Source organism: Glycine max, chromosome 9 (genome assembly GCF_000004515.6).
Source record: "Glycine max cultivar Williams 82 chromosome 9, Glycine_max_v4.0, whole genome shotgun sequence".
Classification (NCBI taxonomy): domain Eukaryota; kingdom Viridiplantae; phylum Streptophyta; class Magnoliopsida; order Fabales; family Fabaceae; genus Glycine; species Glycine max.
Window position 1 is genome coordinate 42381101 of NC_038245.2, and position 23314 is coordinate 42404414.

At 32.3% G+C, this 23314-nt stretch overlaps 2 protein-coding genes across 3 annotated transcripts; both read left to right on the forward strand.

Annotated features, from left to right (window-relative positions):
• The first annotated feature begins 2686 nt into the window (after positions 1–2686).
• Positions 2687–8653, forward strand: LOC100775562 (kinesin-like protein KIN-13B). 2 transcript variants are annotated; one of them, XM_014762273.3, is made up of 12 exons: positions 2687–3037; positions 3149–3253; positions 3559–3747; positions 3878–3979; positions 4749–4826; positions 4917–4998; positions 6442–6601; positions 6678–6980; positions 7135–7353; positions 7433–7928; positions 8008–8073; positions 8152–8653. In XM_014762273.3, exons 1-12 carry the CDS (start codon positions 2936–2938, stop codon positions 8326–8328), a joined length of 2079 nt encoding a protein of 692 aa, XP_014617759.1. In that variant the 5' UTR covers positions 2687–2935; the 3' UTR covers positions 8329–8653. The 2 variants fall into 2 exon arrangements, with proteins under 2 accessions (XP_014617759.1, XP_006587517.1); XM_006587454.4 differs by having other exon boundaries at positions 2689–3037; positions 3604–3747.
• Positions 8654–21117: 12464 nt separating this feature from the next.
• HSF-16 (heat stress transcription factor 16) lies at positions 21118–23043 on the forward strand. Its single transcript, NM_001353431.1, has 2 exons — positions 21118–21526; positions 22142–23043. The coding sequence occupies exons 1-2, from the start codon at positions 21302–21304 to the stop codon at positions 22877–22879; spliced, it is 963 nt and encodes a 320-aa protein (NP_001340360.1). The 5' UTR covers positions 21118–21301; the 3' UTR covers positions 22880–23043.
• Positions 23044–23314: the final 271 nt, after the last annotated feature.

Below are 23314 nucleotides of genomic sequence, written 5' to 3' on the forward strand. Positions count from 1 at the left end.
TATGATGAGTTTTACGCTAATTGTTACAAAAGTCCTATTGTCAATGATTTCGCATCAAAGTCTTTTTGTTAATATGACTATAATAGATGATGTTAACATTACCGCAGCGGATAACAAAAAAATGGGAGAAGTGTGAAGGATGTTGTTGACCGTTTGATTTGGTGACTTTAGAGTGTGGGAAGCATGACGAACGGAGAGGATCTAAAGTGAAAGGAATCGGAGAGAATCTTTGAGCTGAGCTGGATCGCATTAACGGCTCACGGGGTTTCTTATTAGGTTGGACTTGGACCAAACACAGTAGAGGTTCAGTGGATGTGGTAGGTTCTAACAGCCGTTACACCTGTTTTAACCTGAACACGGAAATCGTGTAAGAAATTATATTATTTGAGTTTAATATTATGCATTTAATGTGTAAAAAAATAATTTTAGATTATCGTTTAATAATAAATCACGGCTGATATAATTTTTGAAAAAATTATCGTATCATTCGGATGTTATTTCTTTGAAGAAAATATTTTTTTTCTAAATTTTATTTATCTTTTAATCGATTTTTAACTAATTAGAATCTAGATGAACTAAAATAAGACAAAAAAATTATTATCATAAAAATTAATAAATTTATTATATATAATAAATTATAATTAAATAATGATATATAATTGTTTTATAGTGTTAATTTATAATTTTTCCTTATATTAATTTTAGTTCTTACGGATCACAACTTTTTTTTTTCTTTTTTCTTTTCCAACGGTATCTATGCAACAAAGATATGGAAACAGATTAGGCGTGGAGAATTTTTATTTATATGTATTCCTAATAAAAAAAAAGCTCTTTGAATTTCTTTTTAATGCTGCCTTAAATGAATTTTAAATTGAACAAGAGAAACACAATCCTCTTAGAAGTAACAAATATTCAATAATTATCTTTAGTTTAAAGAGTCACAAGGTTCAAATCATATATCAAATTTTTGTTGAACATATAAACCAAAAACACTCCAAAAGTGGTCGATTCTTAAAATATAAAAAGCTCGAAAATAAAAGAAATCAAATTTTATCAAAACCCAAAACAAAGATTCACAAGATTAAAAAAAAATCACTCAACTCCAAGAATGAAAGATCTCGCTAAACATAAAAATAACAAAAGAAATTAAAAGAATAAGGAAAAGAGTGAAAACCTATAATTCTGTGAAAAACTCAACTTATTTCCTTTTTTGTTATTCTCGTAGTTGTATGGTTCTAAGATAATTCCCTCAAGAGAGATTTGTAGTGATTTTCATGAGTGATGAGACACACTCTCTGAGGATATATTAAACAAAAATAATTGAAATGGGTGACATGATTTGTCATAAAGACTTAAATATGTTTTAATCTTTAAAATATAATTGTAATTTGTTTTTGGTTCTTAAAAGATTGCATAACCTTTGGTACCTATAATTTTTTATTTCGATCTTTCTTATTTTGTTTTAACCACTGTAATATTTAGTTTATTTTAAACGAGTTCCTTTGAGAAATATTTGTTAGGAACTAAAGCAAATGATCTACATATTATAGGATTAAAAAAATAGGGACTAAAATATTTTTTTACGGGAATAAATTTAAGCAAAACTGGTTTAGTGACAAAAACAAAGTATCTCAAGGACATTTGAAAATGAATGATGATATAAATAAATATCAAATGAAAATATGCAATTATTTAGTAAATAAATAAATATTTATTTATTTTTTAAAATATTAAGTTGATTAAACGGGTTGGTCCACAACCCAAGCCTGCAGACCAAGCCCCTTTAACCCATAAAATGGGCCAATCTAAATGAGACTTTAGGCCCGAGTGGGCTGCAGGCTGACCACTGCCCATATACCCATCTATACGTACATGTTTCAAACGAGTTACAGACTTGTAGTTTTCTTGATTAGCCATATGTAGAGGCACGAAATGTGTTTGTAGGAATACCATTTTGAAGAACTTTCCAAACGAAACAAAATCTGACTTTGACATGTATTTGCAGTTTCTAGTTTGAGTAAACCCATCATGATTGATCAACAAATAGTAAGCAGTTGAAGTAGTAAAGTTACCATTTGAACATACTTCCAAAGAATCCTATCCTCTCCTTATTCTTCCAAAGGGAGCATAGTAACAAATACTTCCGCAAAAGCCCAATAAAAGATAGAAGGCCCAAATGCTACCTAAAGTGTGAACTTAGTCGAAAATATCCGGTGGAAGAATCAACTTATATGTGATTGTTTTAATTTAATTAAAGCTCACGAGTTTAAGTTTGAGTATACAATTACATCAAAAACTTAAAAAAAAAAAGCTTAATCACACATAATAAACATAATAATTTTATGTAGTTCCAATATGATACTTGGATATAAAAAAAAAAAAGTGGGGCCACGCTCTCTCGACGACGTGAAGCGCACATTATCTTTGACAATTTACTACCTCGACTGACTCAAACACGCGCGTGTCAAACGTGCTGGATCACAGCGCGTGGTTGGATATTCATAATTTTCAGGTGGGGCAAAAAAAGGAAACGCAAAGCCGCGAAACACTGGTACACTTCCTTTTTTCGAAAACATTAACCGGACTCGCGCACGCGCTCCTTCTCCTCTTCACGATTGCGGCGTGACGACACGCGCTTCAACTCCGTTTCACTCTCGTCACACAGAAAGAGCGCTTTTCCTTTTGAAGTTTTTAAACTCTTCTTTCACTTTCTATCCTCGCAGCACTGTTTGTTTCCCGATAAATTTTTTTGAAAAAGGAAAAGAGAGAGAGGAATGATAATATAAGCGTTGAAGCGTTCATCTCCGTTTAGATTCTCCAGTTTCTGTTTCCGATTCTATTTCTCGTCTTGTGCGCGTGCATAGTGAATACTCGTGCTTGAACGAGAAATTAATTGTTAATTTCGAAGTTGACCAGTGTGGTTGGTGGGAGAGCGATGCCACGATCTAGTTCCGCCGTGCACCACCACCGTCAGAGCTCCGATAACTTCATGTTCGACGCTCACGGAAGGTGGTTACACTCTTCGGCTTACGCGCAGGTGAGGTTTTCGTTTTCGGTTTCTCGATCATTTGTTTCCTTATGTGAAAATCAAACACGGCGAGAGCTAATTATTCGTCGGTGTATGTACGGAACGAATTGTTTTATGCAGGAGCTCGGGACTCGATCTTCGAGCTTGAGGAGAAACGACGATGATCGCGTTTTAACCAGTGGCTTGCTTGATCTGCATTCTTTCGATACCGAGCTTTTACCTGAGGTTTGGTGCATGTGTGTGTTTTGATTTGCTTATTCTGTGTACGGAAATAGCTTATAAATCAAATAGACTATTTAGCTGGAAAGTTGTGAAGACCAAGCAGAAAAAGCTAAAATGTTTTAATTTCAATCAGTTTGAATTGAACTGACTTGCTTGAATGAGCACCATGATGCTAGTGTTTTATGTGTTGCCTAATAATTTAAGTGGATAGTGAATATTTATTGCTAGTTAATTAGGTTTCCGGTGTTCAGCATGATGATTTTTGTGAAAACCCAACTGACTGGAAATTTTAATTTGACTCTTAATAGATGTATGGTGTTCACAATGAGTATTTAACGAATCATACTATTCAGGGACAAAGTTTTGATGGCTACGAGTCGATTCTCTCTGGCAACAAACTTGTACCAAGGTCTCGGGGCTTGCCTGAGAGCCATCTCCTTAAAAGTGTCTCAGCAGATAAAGAGAGAGCAAACAATGTTGCCAAGATCAAAGTTGTGGTATGCTTCTGGTCGTGTGTTCCCTTTTTGTGCCTCATGCGACTTTTTCTTTTATTGATAAATTAAGGGCCTTTGGCTTTAGTTCATTTAACAATTGCATTTTGGCCTATAATACTGCAACCTGTTGCAGGTTCGGAAGAGACCACTAAATAAGAAGGAAATAGCAAAGAAAGAGGAAGACATTATTTACATAGATTCAAATTTTCTCACAGTGCATGAAAGAAAACTCAAGGTGAGCAAGTGTTAGGTTGTAAAAAAAGTCTACATTTTCTTGATGTCAACTCTGGATTATATATTATCAAGTATTCAAATTGAATACAAACTACTCTATGCTGCCTTTGCAGCAGTTGGCATGGGATATTTTGACATACAAAGTACTTTTCACAAGCAATACAGGAGTCGACCAAACTACTAAACATCATGACATAATAATCTGCTGCTTTTATCTCTGATACTTCAACATCAAACTTCCACATATGTAATGTCTCATGCTTTTTACGTTCTATTAAAGGTTTTTTAGAACATAAAGTGCATTATGCCTAGTAGAATTTGATAAGTATAAGCTTCCTCAAAATATATTATTGCCAATGATCCTGGCAAATTTAAATGAAGATTTTGCTCATTTATTTGTTGTATCCAAATTCAAAGTAACAGCCTGGCTCTTCAAAATAAGGGTAAGGGAAAAATAAATTAAAAGAAATCAAAGTAGATTGACTTAGATGGAGGCAACCTTTCACATCAATGTAGTTCAAGCTAGTATCAAATAATCAATAACTTCAAAATTTCTCTTTCTCATTCTGTGATCTGTGTGTAAACAATTCAAATTGCACAGACTGGACCTTACAATTACTGTCAAAGAGACAATTTACTAAGGTCAATATTTTTCCAATTAATTAATGTTGATACATTCATGTTACAATTTTACAATTGAAACATTCATACTGCACTGTCTGGGTTTGTATCTTTTTCTAAGTTTATCTCCACTTCACTTGTGTCTGCAGGTTGACTTAACAGAATATATTGAGAAACATGAGTTTGTTTTTGATGCTGTGCTGAATGAAGATGTTTCAAATGATGAAGTGAGTATTTAATTAGCTGTAGCTCTTGTGACCATGTTGACTAATTATTCAGTGGTTTCAATAGATTAATTACTTTTTTGTTTGCTCTAGGTGTATGCTGAGACTGTGGAGCCGATTGTTCCTTTGATTTTCCAACGAACAAAAGCAACCTGCTTTGCATATGGTCAAACTGGTAAGATTTTGTTTATTTCTAATTGGCAAATGTGTCATTGAGCACTAACCACCAAATTATAAAAACTAAGAATACCTTTCAACATTTTAGAATTGAACTGAACAATTACTATCTGTTTACTATATTTTTAGGATAAAGACATTTAATGTTTGATGAATATTTCAAAACATTTTGGGTTTGCAAGTATAGTGAAGGACATGAATGAAAGTGAAGATGACTAATGATTTAAATTTTTTGTATGTTCTATGATTTTTTACTTCCATATCCATGAAGCATATATAATTGAAAGTTAAACATATTAGTTTGCAACTATGAAGCACTAACACTGACACGTGATGTTACACTAACATGGGGACACTTGAAATTCTAAAAATTGTAGTAATTGGACAATGGACTCTGTGTGTGTGTGTGTGTTTGTAGGGAAGAAATGCACTTAGTTCAGTAGTAAATCTTCAATACTTACTCCACTAATACAGGGTATATCAATTAAAAAATTCTAAGCGTTGAATAATGCAATATTATCTTGATGACCATACATACCAAATTTTAGATTAAGTATTCATAGGTATGTGTAATCATATAGATGAGCTGACATTTACTTATATCTTAAACAGTACATTATACATTAAAATGAAGTTGATTGGTGGAGTATTGTTATAAGTTGCTTAAAGTATTGTCTATGTATCTGAATAATTTTAAAATTAGTCACATCTGGATACGTGCAGTCAATATGTTATGTCGGACACCACCAAAATGGCATCTCTGTGCTTTATAGGCTTGCAATCTTATGTCTGTGTTTCTTACATTAAATGTTTGAATCACAAGACAAATTCTGTGCTTTCTTTTTAACCCACATGAACCTATTTGGCTTTTGTTTTGATGAATTTTCCTTTGATAAGATTTAGCACTATCTGCAGACCTTTCAATCCCATAAAGAGTGTACATTTTAATCCTCTCCTTTTAGATATTAGCTGTATGTGGTATTTTGTTTCAATTTATACATGCCAAGTAAATATTGTCTTGGGCGCATAGTGGATCAAATTTTATTACATATACTGATACACCACTTAAAAAATTATCAGGCAAATGATTGAATGTGCTTGATTTCTTTTTTCCTCTTCAAATCTTCATTATCTTTGTTTTCAACTTTCTTCTCTGAATTCTATAAACTCCCTCTACCCCATTGCTTAATTGTACAATGCCTATTTCCTTTGTTTTCTTAACTACAACTGTTATCCTAATTAAATTAGAATATCTTATGAATGTCTCTCTTTTTGGAGATGAATTTGAATAGATGTCGGTGTTCTACTATATACTTTGAATAAGTTAATCTCTATTTCATCAGTAATCCATGAAGCAGTTTGTTAAACATGTATTTTATTTACCTTGATTTTCTCCTACCTCGAAACATTTTAGTTGATATTAAATTACTTCATTATCTAGGGAGTGGGAAGACATATACCATGGAACCATTGCCTCTCAAAGCATCCCACGATATTTTAAGATTAATGCACCACACATACCGGAACCAAGGTTTCCAACTGTTTGTTAGTTTCTTCGAAATATATGGGGGGAAACTTTTTGATCTCCTCAATGAACGAAAGTAAGTCATCAACTTGCGAACTGGAATAATTATAACTTTGGGGATTATTTGCTTGATTAATTTTTTGATTTTGCAGAAAACTTTGCATGAGGGAGGATGGGAAACAGCAGGTTTGCATTGTTGGCTTGCAAGAATATAGAGTATCTAAAGTTGAGACAATCAAGGAATTTATTGAGAGAGGTAATTCCACAAGAAGTACTGGTACAACTGGAGCAAATGAGGAATCCTCTCGATCGCATGCTATACTTCAGCTTTGTATCAAGAGATCAGCTGATGGGACTGAATCAAAGCCTACCCGACTTGTGGGCAAACTATCTTTTATAGATCTGGCTGGAAGTGAACGTGGTGCAGATACGACAGATAATGATAAGCAGACTAGGTGGGATTTTGTTTTTATCTTCAATCAGATTTTTAGCTGATATTTCATTTGAGTAACTGGAAGACTTGCCAAATAATTTATGTGTCTATGTCCAGATGTAATTATGTAAGATTTATTTGGTTTAATTAACTTGTTTTTTTAAGTTTTATTCTAGGATTGAAGGGGCAGAAATAAATAAAAGTTTACTTGCTCTGAAAGAATGCATTAGAGCCCTAGACAATGACCAAGGGCATATCCCTTTCAGAGGAAGTAAATTGACTGAAGTTCTGCGAGATTCTTTTGTTGGTGATTCACGCACTGTAATGATATCATGCATTTCACCTAGCTCAGGTTCATGCGAGCATACTCTTAACACATTAAGATATGCTGACAGGTATATATTTTGAAATTTTCTGGTAAGGAAGCGATTGATCTGATACTATAAAATATTCTAATTGAAAGTTACATTTCAGAGTTAAGAGCCTGTCAAAAGGGAACACCTCTAGAAGGGATCCTCTTTCTTCCTCAAACCTTAGAGACTCTACTGTGTTGCCTGGCTCTTCAGTTTTATCTCATGATGATACCTTGGAGGATGAAACAACATATGTTTCCAGTGACAAGAATCGATTTGGTTGGCCCAAACAGCTAGAAAGGGAACCCTCTCCTCCGAATAATGTGGACCGTGTTCCAAGTGGTAGAATGGGGGGAAATTTGATACCATCTGTGTATTCTGATCCACAAAATGGTCAAAGAGGCAGTCAAAAGGCCAGAACTGCAAATGAATATGATTACCTAGGACCAACATATGAACAGGATAGAACGAGAAAAACAAGTAAGAGGGTGGATAACAACCAATTATCTGCCGTGGGGGACAAGAGGAAGATAGAATCTCGTGTTAAACTTGTGGATGAATTGCATTTTGAGGCTAATCATTCTGATCCTGACGATAATTTAAATGCCCTCCTGAAGGTATATTCTTTTACTATACTGACTAAAATGTTTTTGACTATTAAAGTACTGAGTGGTGCCTGTTTTGCTTGGAAAATAGGAAGAGGAAGATCTCGTAACTGCTCACCGGAGACAGGTGGAGGAAACAATAGACATTGTTAGGGAGGTGGGTACAAGTCTTACGCCTTTCTTTGATGATTAGGTAAACTTAGTATTTTCTTAACATTGTTAATTTCCTATGCAGGAGATGAATTTACTCGTTGGAGCTGACCAACCAGGAAATCAACTGGATGATTATATTTCCAAGTTGAATACTATTTTATCACTAAAGGCTGCAGGAATCTTTCAATTGCAGACACAGTTGGCTCAATTTCAGAGACGCTTAAATGAGTATAATGTTGTCGTAACGTCTGGTAATTGATGGTGCTAATGGGCAAATGATTGGTGTGTTGTGGATGAGGAATTCTCCGTTCTCTTAGGTATTGCTTCTATGATTTCATTGCCGTGGATTGTTTCTCAATTGTGAAGAATTTTGATGTTGACAAGATTCTCCGTTCTACACTTGATTGATTGCTTAGACGAGTCACTATTGTGACTTGAAATGAATTGAACAACATACACAAATGTATCTCCACTTGCTCAGTTGACATACTATTGTTACATGTGGAGAGTACAATGTGAAGTCAACTGCCCTGATTGCTTGTAGTTTGCAACCGAAAATCTTTATATATATTTTTTTGTTTGTGTACCGTCTTCCTTAAATTGATTATGGCATGTTTGGAGTGTCTTGTCCTGTATTATTGGTTCATGAGTGTACCCACTTATTTTCTTACCGTTCATGATGATGTGAAAGCAAGGCAGGTGTTGTGGAGTGATCTCAGGTTGTTGATGAGTGAAGAATCAATAGTTGGATATAAAGAATGAAGGGTCACTTTAATCCCGTTGAAATGCCCTGATCAATTTTTATTTTTTTTTGCTTTTTTGCTTCACTAGATGTTAAAGTGTGCATGTTAGAAATTGACCCTTTATATGGATTATTATCAGTAGTGCATGAAGTAGGGTTTCAAGCCTTACAGCCTGCCAAACAAACCCCTCTAGTCACAATCTGCGAGTTGGACCTTTGTTGCTTGCTTCAAAAAATATTTCCAAGCACACGCAGATAATATCAATTGGTTGGTTTTTTTGGGGGGCCCTGTAATTCATGCATAACTAGCAAAATTCTAATTGAATTCCTTATTGGAGTATTGTCGTTCTAGACACTTGTCCCCCGCTTGATCACCATTTTCGTGCCTGTGTCTTTCAAATCACGACGTGGACACAGGTCGTTAGACATGTCAATGTGTCAAAATAATTGATGCATTTTATCATGAATTCATGATAGGTGCATCGCACAATTGCGATACTCGCTGTCCATGTCCAACATGTTTTCGTCTGTTTTACCTAAAAAGCTTGGTGATTTTCGAGCTTTGATCATTGTATTCTTGGGCCACGTGTTGGATGCAATGGACACACTAATCCTAGACTTTTTTGACGAAAATGGGGATTTTGGATAAGGTAAATATGCAAAAGGATTTTTCTGAGAAGTACTACTATTTCCACGACAAAGATTGTTTCAGATGTTCATTTATCCTGTACCCTGTGACATTACCTTTGAGTATAAATTATAACCGCTGTAAAAAAAATATTTTATACATTGGTTATACATATAATATATAATTGATGCAAAAACTACTTTCTTGTTACTGCTACTGCAGGACAAATGGGTGTCTAAAACAATCCATGTAAATACTTCTCAAAATAACTCATTTGCATATTTACTTTCTTCAAAATCCCCATTTTCTTAAAAAAAATAAAAAGAAGTCTTAATCCTAAGTGATCCTTTGATTTGCTGCCCAATGAAATTTATTCTTGTGCTCTATGTTAGCAACACCATAGTATATTTTTTTTTGAAATTTAAATGTTTTAAGTTTATGTAAAATTTTATATTGGTCTCATCAAATAATTTACATTTTAACAAGGTCAGCGTACAATTCCACTTTGTAATAAAATTATATTTGAAAAAAAAATGTGTGGTTAGTATTTCTTCCCACTGAGAATGTTATATTTGTATGTTACCCTTAGTCCCTTATCTTGATGAGGACCTTGCTGTGGTTTAGGTGGACAACAGGCATGTCATGCAGATTCTAAACCCCACAAAACGTATTGGGACTCTTGCTACTTGCCAAATGCCAAAGCTTCCACCGTGCTTTTTAAGCTTGGCCACAAAAGTGAAAACTTTTCAGAATCTGGTGAATGTATCACCAAACAGTGCCAATGCCGCAAAGAAAAGCGAAAAGCGCTTGCATCTTTATCCTTAACGTTTTCATGTAAGACTTCTTTTCATGGAAGACTTGAACACTGAAATTTTGAACTGAGCAAAAACGGCTTCAGCTCAAGTATAGTTTTTTGTTAGAACTTTAAAGCTTGATATGTAAATTTATCAAAATTTAAAAATTCAATTTTACTATATTGAAACACGAGTTTAAATTAAATAATCAAAATGCATTAAAAATAAGTTTGAACAAATTCATCAAAATATGAATATGAATTTATATATCTATAATTTAAATTAATTATCAATGTTACAATATACTTAAATCTAATTAAGTTTAACTTGATGTATAAATAAAAAAATTCTTAATTTTTAAATTTGAATTAGAAAGGTGACCAGATTCTTTTTTTCGGTTCCGTTTTTTAGATTTTGGATTAATTAATTCGATTTTGAGTGTCCCTATTTATTGTATCCATTTACTCCAGCAAAACAATTCTGGGTCTAAGATCTGGTTGACCTACCATAACACATACGAAAGCAAAAAGATTTTGAGCGTGTTACGTTAGTGTTAACATTCATAGTGCAACTGGTAACACAACTGATAAAACTAGAATCCATTTTGTAACATTATCGTAAAAATTGTTTTTAAATGCTGACTTTTGTAATATTATTTAAAGAAAAAATTAAAGATGGTAAGATAGTTTTTATGAAATTGATATAAAATTTAACCTTCTAAGACGATTTATAAGTCATCATAAAAAATTAATATTTTTTACAATGTCAAATTTGAGATCCTTCAAGATTATCATTAAATGTGTCTAATAGCCATCTTTAAAACACTTAGTTGTAATAGTGAAAACTTTTATTTTTATCTAACAAATAGGTTTATCCTATTGATAAGAAACAAATTCATATCTTACAAGAATATGAATTTGATTTTTGTTACTGATGGAAAGACTTTGTTAATGAATAATTTATAATTAATTTTATAAATATTTTTTGAATCTTAAAATTTGTCTCAACTATGGTGTTTGTCTCAACTATGGTGAATTCTCAAAATTCAATTCACTTAAACTTTTCATAATAATAATTAAAAAAACTTCTATTTTCATGAAATGAAAATTGGACTATTAATTTTATATTTTAAGTCGGTAGACATGGTTAACTTCTCATGAAATCCAAAATTAAGCACACAAAAATTCCATGATATCGTTTTATTGTTGAGATATGAGAATCTGTTGTGACTTGTGACAGCCACCGCTTTAATTTGATTGGTTATTTACCCTCCACGTGTCAGCTTGCTTTCTCCTGATGTCTTGTCTTGATTTTCAAGGGCACCATGAAAACCTAGACAAAATGGAGAAGTCAATGATGGACTTGTGAAATTGTTATTTGTCAAAACTTTTTCATCTCTTTTAGTTGCTTGGAAAATCGGTAACAACCCTCACACAACTACAGAGAATGAAGCTATACTTTTTAATTTCTTTTTGGCAAGGCAAGATTCAGTTTGATTTTTAGATCGGAAAAGCGATATGATATCATGTTAACATTAGATAAAGCTTTTTTTTAATCATATGATTCATACTAGTGTCTAATGAAAAGCAGAACATGGAAAATAAACTCCAAATTCAGGTCCTCAGAAATTTTCTTTTAATGAAGCAATGTACAGATGTATCCCATTCCCACCTTACCGAGTCATGAGAAAAGCAAGTTAAATCTAACTTACTAGCTAAGCAATTATACCAATATATGTTCTTGATGTATACGTGCATGTCTGTATTTAAAGTACTATATTTATGTAGGTAGATAGAATAAATGACAGAAAAATGACTAGATAGATAGAAGATGTACTGCATGCATAGTCACTTCAATTAATGCAGCTAAGAAAATTTTCTTTGAAACTTGCCCTCTACATGATGCAAAGCATCTTTAAAGAACTTACTTGAAGTGATACTGGACCCTTCTTGAAGATATATACTATTTTGTAATTAACTATTGTACTATACTGGACCCTTCTTGAAGATAAAAATTAAGTCGGCTTAAGACAACTTAATTATTAATTAAGTCATGACACTAAGCATTTCTCCTGATAAGACACTAGAAAGATTTTGTAAACGGTTCGAAATCTTTTTGATGTTTAATTACCTTAATGTGCCTATCATCATCTACTCTCTCCCTCTCTCAAAACCTCCTTATATTTGTTTACATTGTTGTCAACGGCCATTCGTGGGTTGCTACTAGGATTTTGAGGAAAAACTAGAAAGCCATTGTCCCTAATGTATATAGGTAAAGAGGTGAAGTACACCTACCACGCAATTTAAGTCATCATTATCCTCGAATTTTCCACATACTATGCAAATCCTGAATCTTGTAATACAAGTCAAAAACACTATTAACTAAGAAATAATAAGGGAAATATTTTATTTGCTTTTTATATTTTCAACTAATCTTACTGGTTGCCACACTAATTCAGGTGTTGGAAATATTGTTCCTCTAGAGTTGTTTATCAAACATAGACCCTAAGAAAACGTTCCGCTGAATTTACTAATTAATAACTCAAACCGACCAATCAGTTACTTAATCTCCTTCACTACACTTGAATCATTTTCTGGTTACTTAACCAACTAACTAATCAGAGACTGGAATCTGCTTCACTGTTTTGTGCTATAGCTAGCTCTCTTGTTTTCTTAAGAGATAGGACAAATTGAAGGGGTCGTCACTCTTGCCCCAACTTCATGAATGTTTACCTAAACTTTGATTGTGGCCAGAATTATTATTTTAATCACTAAAATGAATGTGATTAATTAAAGCCAATCAAATTTGACACGTTTTAGTATACATATATAGGAGAAAAGTTCTAGCTCGATCCATGAGAGACATTGAGTTGCAAGATAATTGAGGCGAATAACATTGAACCAACTTGTACTAAGTAGCATGCATGGTTTTATTTATTTCTGTAGGCCAAAGTAGTCTTAGAGGGGTCCAAAACTACTATGAATACATCTTTACCACAATTTCTAACAAAAACATTTTTATTAATAGATTCCTTAAGTATATATTAGCTTAGGGGCAATGACTAACAAAGCTGTAATGATATAATCTAAACCTTAGTTAGATTTCTCTGAATTTTATCTGATTGATTGTCATGAGAGGATGAAGAAGTCATCATGAATTAAATCAAACAAGGGAATTATCTTGTTTATCCACTCATTAATTGACAGCTGTTGTGTACATATATATTTAAGTCATACTTAAGTAGGCCCGGAAGTAAATACTAAATTGGGAAGTACCCTCATGCACAGGGCAGCAGAAATACCGGAAATTAAAGAAGATAGATCACAATTCACAAGGAAACAAGAGATCGAAAGATTTAAATGTATGCATGTCAAACTCCACTTAAAAGTCATTGATCGATGATGTTACTTATTTGATGCTTTGGTTTTTCAATAACAGTACGTACGTGTTTGTAGTAGCTATTCACATTTCGGCTGTGGATAAATTAAGGGATTCCTATAGCATTTGTTTAAAATATATTTTTATTTCTAATAAATATTTTATTTTTTTTGTTTTTCAATAATTTTTGTTTTGTGTTCAGTCATGATAACACAATAATTTTATTTTTAGTTTTGATATTTTTTTAATTCTAGATAAATTTACAAGTTTTATGTTTATTTAATGGTAATTTTTTTTATTAATTTAAAATAAAATAAAATATATTAATTTATCAAAAAATAAATACAAAATTTAATAATTTATCAAAAAGACTAAACCAAATTATCAACAATAAAAAATCAAATTGTTGTCTTATATCAAGATTTAACATAAAATAAAAATTTATTAAAAAATAAAATAAAAAATTGAATATTTATTAAAAATAAAAATATATTAAAGTTTTTTTATATGCATATACAAATTAACTCCTATATATTCTCAAACAACAGTACTAGTAATAATTGTTTTCTGGAACCCTAACAAAAATTTTGTGCATCTACAAATGTTTAGGAGATAGTATGCGGAGGACCAGAAGAAAGTATCTGACTAGAAAGTATCTGACTATATAGTAAAAGCTTAAATATCTTTTTAGTTATTTTTATTGTAATTTATTTATTTTTTTTCTTTTTATTTTTATAAAATTATTTTTTTATTTTTAGTCCTTACAAATTATATTTATTTGATTTTTTTATTTTTATAATATTTTTTCATTATTTAAAGTACTTTAAAAATTAAAACTAAAATTAAACATAATTTATAAGAACTAAAAAAATTATAAAGACGAAAAACAAAAAATTTAAAAATTTATAAAAACTATAAAATATTTAAGCCTATGATAAAAACATCATTCTGGTTCTCAATTTTCACAAATATCCTAATATGAAGAGAACTCCTTCCACTTTCTGTGATGCATGAATTTTTTTTTCTTTTTAAGTTGTTTATTAGTTAGATCAATTTTAAAGGTTGCTAACCCTGGATAATTAACGATAATGACAATAGAAAACTATGGTTGATTATATGACTATGTGATTCAGAAACATTTCTTTTTCTTCATATGTATGTTTTAATCATGATTTTTTTTTAGAAGGAACCTTGAAATACCATTTCAACTTTTCACCTAGTTTTTTAAAATAACTTACAATTTTGTCTTGTATTTCAAATCATAGACTCAACATATGAAAAAAAATTCTTCTTGCTCACGCCCATATTGTGTCTTTAAAGAAATTACTAATTTGGCAACCTTAATTATTATTCCTCATCATTCATAATATATGATCTAAATGTTATTCTGATTAATTTTTGTTTGCAACACAACGTATTTTGAAATCTTACCTAATCTTAAGTTGTTTCATATGCTCCTTTCAGACACTATTAAAAGAATTATTTTTTACAACACGGTTTCGACAACGGTTGGCATAGACTTATCTTAGAAAACATGTCTATGACATTTTTGTAAATATTGAGATTTAAAACAAAGGCGGTTTTGTTTACTCGTCTTCAAATGAGTTGTTCTACGACGATTATTTATAAAACCGCCTTAAAATGTATTTGTGAAATAGTGCGAAAGCATACAACGACGGGTTTTATATAAGACTATATTTGTTTTTAAACATTAGGGAAATAATTACGTCACGATTGCTCCCTTTTTTAGTAGCTATTATACTTATAAACCCTAACTTTGAACCAGTAAACATGTCTGCAGTCATGGATATGTCACTCGACGACATAATCAAGAACAACAAAAAATCTTGATTCGGAAGCTCCCGTGGCCGAATCTGACCCTTTGGATATGGACCTACTCATCGGTTCCCCAACCGTGCCGCCAATCGCGCCGCACCTTATGCCACCGCTAAGGTACCTTTTACTTTCATCTATTGTTTAGTTTTTAATTTTGATGCGTTCGATTTTCGATTTCTAACCCTAATTTTGCATTGGATTTGGTTAATTATCGATTTTAGGCGTCAAAGGTGACGTGGCAACATGATTTATATGCAGATCAGCATGTGGCTGCGGCGGGGTACCCTGCTCAAGGTGGTCGTGCAGCTTCCATAGAAATTGGGATCAAGCTTTACATTTCAAACTTGGATTATGGTGTTTCCAATGATGATATCAAGGTAATAATCATCTCTTTGTTTTTCTTGTACTTTGTGTTTATTTTTTATTTGGCATGACCTTGAATTTTCACGCTGAATTTTAGTATGAGACATGGCGGTGATATTTGGGAGTTTGTAAGAAATCCTTGTTCTGTATTGTTTGTTGCTAGTGTTTGCATAGTTTGGGAGATGCCCCTTATTTTATTATATTTACAAAGGAAGAAGGTACTTGAACAAATTATGTGAGGGATGCAACAGGTTACTGTTATGTGAACTATGAAGTGTATGTTTGTGCAAGTATCTTTGTGATTTCGTGTATGTTGGGTTCTGCGGATTTTCACTTTGTATCTTTCAGAAGCTACTCCTTGTAGCTCACCATATGCGATTTTCGAATGAAAACAAACACATAATTAGTGTTGTCACCATATCAATTCAAGCTGGGAAGCAGGCTACAGTGGAAGAGGGGATTAGGTCTCCCACCATGGGAAAGTTATTTAACAGTGCTAGATGTATTGATTTTTAAATCAATGACCAAGATTTTTTCCTTTCCCTGTTCTGCCTCTCTCTTTCCCTTTTTTTTCTGGCTTCTTCATCATCACACTGGCACGACACTCCCCCTTTAACTCTTTCTTCCTCCATCTAGTTCCCCATATTCTTGCACACACACAACACAGGATAGAGGATCTCAAACCAACAACACCTTTTTTCATTTGTACATCACCTTAACAAATAGAGATGAAATTAAAAAAATAAAACAATATATGTGCTTGAGTGAGCCACAGTCTAGTCAGGTGCGCCCCCTTCACACCAAGCCCCTTCATAAGATTTCTTCCTTGTCCATTTGCATGCATTTGTAGTTGATAAGTATAATAGCTACGAAAATCCTCCTATGCTTTTTAGACTTCGTAACATTTAGCATTTTCCTATTATAAATAAGGATTGATTAATTAATTAATGAGGAATAGTAATTTAAATAGTGACCATACATTGATTTAATACATTACACATAAATTTGCCCTACTTTAGTTGAATAAATATAATATGATTTAATATTTCTTGAGCAGCTAGCAGAAGACCTTGGGACATTGCCGATATGGGTGTTTAACGCTGGTATATTCTTCTTCCCTAAGTTGAAATTTATTCTCAACAAAATTTATTTGAATGTGTCTTTGTTATCTAATTAATTGAATGTCTTATTTAGGTTTCAGCCTTAATGATGAAATTGATACATCATCCATAGAATCCTATGTGCAAGTACCACTTTCTCCCCTTACTTTTGTCTTCTCAATCTTTCTTTATGAATTTATGTGTTTATATTTAGTGTTATTCTAAAATCTTGACATTAAAAGGGAGCTTTCGATGGCATTGAATTTGCAAGAGGCTCTCCTACATCACAATGGGACCGTCTTAGAAAGTTAAGACGGTTGTTAGTTGGAACCGTATTAGAAAGTTAGACTTTTTTTACAACAGTTGTTTTATAACAATTGTTTTATAATTGTTGTTAAAACTCTCAAGTTTCAATGACATTAGATATAAAGATGGTTTGTAACCATAGTTAAATACGTTTATTAACGGTCGTTAAATGTCTTTTTTGTAGTAGTGAAAAATCTATTTTGCACTAAATGGTTTATTCCCTTCATTAAATAACATCCTAGAATAGTTTCATGCTTTTATCGGATTCTAAATGGAATTGGTGAAAATTTAAATGACAAAAACGAGATGGTCAATTAGAAGAACTTATCCCGTCCATACACAAATACTAAATATATAAACAAACTTCAACCATATTATTACAGTTGATGATAAGATATACTCCTAGGAAATCCCTTAGATCAAACTTCAAATTAACCTAATTATCTAATGGCGTGCATTTTTATTGTCTTTGATAGCTTCACACCCCAAGATTAATGTGAAATCATGATTCTTCGTTGGATGGAAGCAGAGAAGAAATTAAAAGTTGAACTAAACATTGCTACCTCCTTATTAGTCAATAATGAGCTATACCTATCTAATGAGACCTAAAAAGATTTTGTTTTTTTATACCTAAAAATATTATTTTATCTTGCAGGAATGACTGGTGGTGATTTTGCCAAGTATTCTTTTCTTGTAATTTATGCTTGTACGGCATTTAATATTATTTACGTCTCAACACTTTGGAATGTGAAGTGGGCAAGGTAGATTAATATAATCAAAAGTATGAGCTCTCAACAATCAAATTAGAGACACCATTTCCTCTTTGGGCAAGTAATGGATCACACCTGGCATAAAGGAGAGGAGGCAACCGTACACAGAATTGATAATAAAATATGAGGGATGATCTCTAGCATTATAGATGTGTGGGGTAAGTAGAATCCGGTTTGATAATCTCATTTAACTATGATACGCGAGCACAAACACTATCATATATCCTCGATTAGTGTTGCTGTTAGGACTATAATAAATTGTATGATTAAATGAAAATACAAATTGAGGAGAAGGAAATCAATCAACTACATTGTGCATGCAAACTATATGCATTGCCTTTCCTTTATTTATTGTGATCAGCAACTATATAAATCGTTGTTATTAATTTGTTATGCTAACCACTTATTTCCTATAATATCCTCTTTTTTTTTGGTAAATATGATAAGTATTTTTGACAAAAGAAATCATTTTCGAGTCAGATGAAACTATTATAAATAATAAAGCTTTTTTTAAAAAAAAATATTTAATATAACTATTTACTCAAATTTTGAATTTAAAATTATTGATTACGTTAAAATAATTTCGTATTAGTACTTTTTGCCTACAATTGCCTGCCATTATTTATATGCCGTGCTTTCTTGATTGGTATATAATTGTGTAGAGATAAAGATAGAAATAAATTAGCTTATCTATTAAGAACTTACTGTTTAATTATACCAAGTTAAGGTTAGGCAGATCGATTTTAATATATTAAATAAGATAATGTTTTAAATTTATTTAATTAATAAAAATTATCATTTAAAAAAAAATTAGGTCTAGCAAGTCAATCTATTTAATTAAATAATAATATGAATAATATTCATAATATGATGTAGTCCTATAAAAATAATAAAATTTTTGTTGGATTAAATTTATATCATAGTACTTCGAGATATCATATATTTTCAATCATGCAAATAAAAGAAATTGTATCCAATTATAATAATGAAAATATGGTTTCAAAATAAGTTATTAAATAGTTTATTATTTATAAATATAAATATTAAAAACTGAAGAAAAAAAATAGTATCGGAACAATTGGATATATAAAAATATGCTCCCCAATGCTGAAGCAGCAATTGAAAAGTGGCAAAAGAGTATAATATAGAATGGAGGCTGATACAAATGGACCAATGAGGATGAGACAGAGAGACAAACTTTATGCCCCACCCACGACTCCACGAGTAATCTTTGCCCAAAAGTAAAGCCTAAAGCGAATCAGGATTCCAAGCCAACGAATCTAAGCCACTCTTTGCTTGGGAGAGAAGTGAAACTTCAAAAACACCCTATCTCTCTTTTTATTACTGAAATTAAAATTTTACGTGAGATAGATTTAAAAGACTTACTAAAGTCTTGTGACTTTAGGGGACATTTATAAAAATATTATATCAACATGAAAATTGAACCTTCATTTTTTAAAATATAATTTTTTTTTACCAATTAAACCAACATTTGTTTTCTGCATCTCTCTTTCTCTCTGTTTAGATTTCTTCACCAAAAATATTGCAAAATAAAAACAGTTCTCTCTTCTCTCGCACTCTCTGTTGCCGCGCGTGTCCAGCTTAGCTTCATTCACGACTGTACGTTATTCTGGCACAATATGTTTATATTGTTCATTATTCATATGATATACTCAAGAGATAAGGATATGAAATTGTTGTTTCAATGTTTTTAGCTCGTAAAAAATATTATCTATACTAAATCAACAGAAAATATTATCTATAAAGTAAGTTTATTCGGTCATCTGATTATAAAATGTTATAATAATTTTTTAATATTATAATAATAATAATAATTTTTTTTTGGTTAGCAATATAATAAAATTATATTGATAAGATATGACTATTAAACCCTTAAATTAGTTTATTTATAGATATGTTTATATTTATTTATTTTAATAATATTTATTTTGAAAAGAGAGAATAAAATATGTACCAATAAGAGAAAACATTTTTATGTTTAGCATCTAATTATAAATCATAAAATATGATTCAAGTCTAATTACTCTTTTCGTACCCATAGTTTTACAAACCTAAGTCTTGATGATTATTAATTGTTGCAGGGGGAAAATCGTAATACAAATCTAAGCCTTGGATGATTATCAATTGTTAAGGACCGCTAATAACACGCCTACAGATAGATTATTTTATTGATTAAATTTTATTAAAACCTGCATATTCATGAGTGAAATTTACACAATTTTTTTTAAAAAATAATTTTTAATTAATAATAAAGAATGTGTTAAGAGAGCATTAGAAAGTGTGTTAATAATATTTTTCTTAGTTGTTTGGTATTTTGTACTTTTGGTTTCACGTTTTGGTGCCGGGATATTGTCCCATTTTTTGGATGGATTTGCTGGAGACTTTGGTTCTTCTTGTCTATTACCAATAACTCTAATTCCCCACAGCCTTTCCCTTAATTAGAGAAAAATAATTTCGAAAATAAATAGAAACAAGAGATGGCTTTATCCGTATAGTTTTAAGCTCGTTCAAGTCATCCTTCTAATATTTCATTATATATAACGTTGCACGATTAAAATAATTTTAATTTCCAATATATCATTGTACAAAACCAAAGTGACAAAGATTTATTTATCCAAAAGTTATCAAAAGTATTTAGTTACTTCTTTGTATCTGTCTATTTATCCATCCACATACACACTTATTTTGAAGAAAGACATGTGAGAATTAGAATTTTTCTTTATATTTTTTGCTATTTTGGTCCACTGAAAAAGGTATTAAGCTATAAAGAAAGAAAGAAAAAAAAACAGAGTATTTAAACATTAAGTGACAAAGCCAGCACAAAAGAGTTGCCTGAGTCGCAACTTTCGACCAAAAACACCCTGTCGTTTACTCGCAATTGTCCTGAACCGAGGGCGGGGACCACCGCCAACCGCCTCTCATAACCCCACGCGCCATCAAGGAGCGTGGCTCCCTCTCCGAAAATCCGAAAGGTGACGTGTACCAAAGCGAGGCCCCCGTAGGTCCCACCACGATCCCGGAGCAAATATCGCAACCCCTCCCGATGCTCGCCACGTGTACCCCCTCCGATACTGTACATGCGTCCCCTTTATATACGCGGTGCTCCCTCATCCAAATAAAAAAAAATAACCTCACACACTTTCTCTCTCTCTCTTTCTCTTTCTCACTCACTCTCACTCTCTGTCACGGACAGACAGAGAAAAACTCAGACACCCACGTTCACACTTCCCTCACACCATCCCTTACTGTTCCTTCTTCTTCTTCTTCCTTTTTTTTTTTTTTTCTCTTAATGGAATGATGGAACACAACATCATCGTTAACAACAACAACGTGATCGCACCGTTTGTCATAAAAACCTACAACATGGTGAACGATCCCACCACCGATAAACTCATCATGTGGGGCCCAGCCAACAACAGCTTCATCGTCCTCGACCCCCTCGACTTCTCTCACTCCCTCCTCCCTGCTTTCTTCAAGCACAACAACTTCTCCAGCTTCGTTCGACAACTCAACACTTATGTTAGAATATTATCACTCACCTCACTTTTTCTTTCACTAGATTGCTTAGCTATTTTTATTTTTTTGCTCGATTCCTTAACTATCATTCAAGTTTTGTTTCAATATATACTATCTTTTAATATAAACTTTTCTTAAAATAAACATAGATTACTGTAATTTCAACTGAGAATGATATCAACAACACATTGAACATTTTTTTTAAGCTGTTTCTAAAATGTTTTTTGGTATTACTTTCTAATCAAGATTGAATTTTCACTTCAATTATTTATCTTGTCATTTAATACAAATAAATCATTCCCAAAAATAGCTTAGTAATTAGGAATTTAAGTTTTGAACAAAACTTGTACATAATTCCCTAGCTAGAACTTATATAATAATCCATATTATAAGTTTATATTGGGGATAATAGTATAGATTATGGATGTAAAATTATAAATTTTTTTAATTGAAGGACAGTACTGAGAACTAAGAACACTTACAAATTTCTGATTTTTTTTACTAATTTGCCCCAAACCCACTTCCCAAAATCAGAATTTTCTTTCTGGGCATCCCTTGTTATTTCTTCATAATTCGGTTAATTTTAATCTATTTTAATTTTTCAAATTTTTTTTGTAGGGTTTCAGAAAGGTGGATCCGGATCGGTGGGAATTCGCAAATGAGTGGTTCCTGCGAGGACAGAAGCACTTGTTGAGAAACATCGCGCGGAGGAAGCACGGTGGAGCTGGGAGGAGCAATTTCAATTTGCATTCGCATCATCATCCGTTGAAGGTGGAGGAATTGGACGACGAAGCCATGGTGATGGAGATAGCGAGGTTGAAGGAGGAGCAAAAAGCGTTGGAGGAAGAGCTTCAAGGAATGAACAAGAGGTTAGAGACAACAGAAAAACGACCACAACAAATGATGGCTTTTCTGTCCAAGGTTGTCGAGGACCCGCAGGTTCTTTCTCGGATTCTCCGAGAAAGAGAAAAGAAACACCTGGGCGAGAAAAAGCGCCGCCTAATTCCGCCGCCAACAACGACGGCAGCGACGACGTCGTCGTCGTCGTCCTCCGGCATCAAGACGGAGTTCGAAGAAGACGAAGGTAATTATAATATCATGTCTTCGTCGCCAGAGACAGGGTTGGAAATCGATAATAATAATATTTGTTCGCCTCTGGCGGCGGGGTATTGGGGGGAACAGGGTTGTCATGGGTACAATCGTGGCGCCGTGACGGCGCCGTTGACGGTGGTGGCGCCGGCGGTTCCGACGATGGGAGGAGGGTATTTGGGGCGTGGGGTTTTTTTTGGGGAAATGGCGGCGGAGGGGAATGCGGTGCCGCCTTATCCGTTTTCGTTGTTGGAAGGTGGCTTTTAGATTTATTTGTTTTAGGTTATGAAATGAATGAATTATTACTGCCACAAGATTTCATCTTGGATTCTGTCTTTTTGTATTGAAAGTTCTTTCCTTTTTGTGCGTTGATTCTGTGGAAAGAAAATGTTGGAAAAAGAGTAAAAAGGTTTACGGAAAATTGTTAGATATTTGTAGTTGTGTTCAATTTTAGTTTACATCTCATTTCATATTTTTAATGTTTAAAATTACTGTAACATAAATTAAAAAAATTTAATTGAACTAAAAATTAGTGTATTTAAACTAAAATTTTCTTATTTAATACCTTAATTTTTTTATACCTACTAGTAATAAATATTAGTAATAAATATTAAATAAGAATATGTTTAAAAAAACATTAATTAAAATTAAAATTTTAAAACATCAATTATTTTGAAAAAAAAAAACATCAAAAGTTAAAAC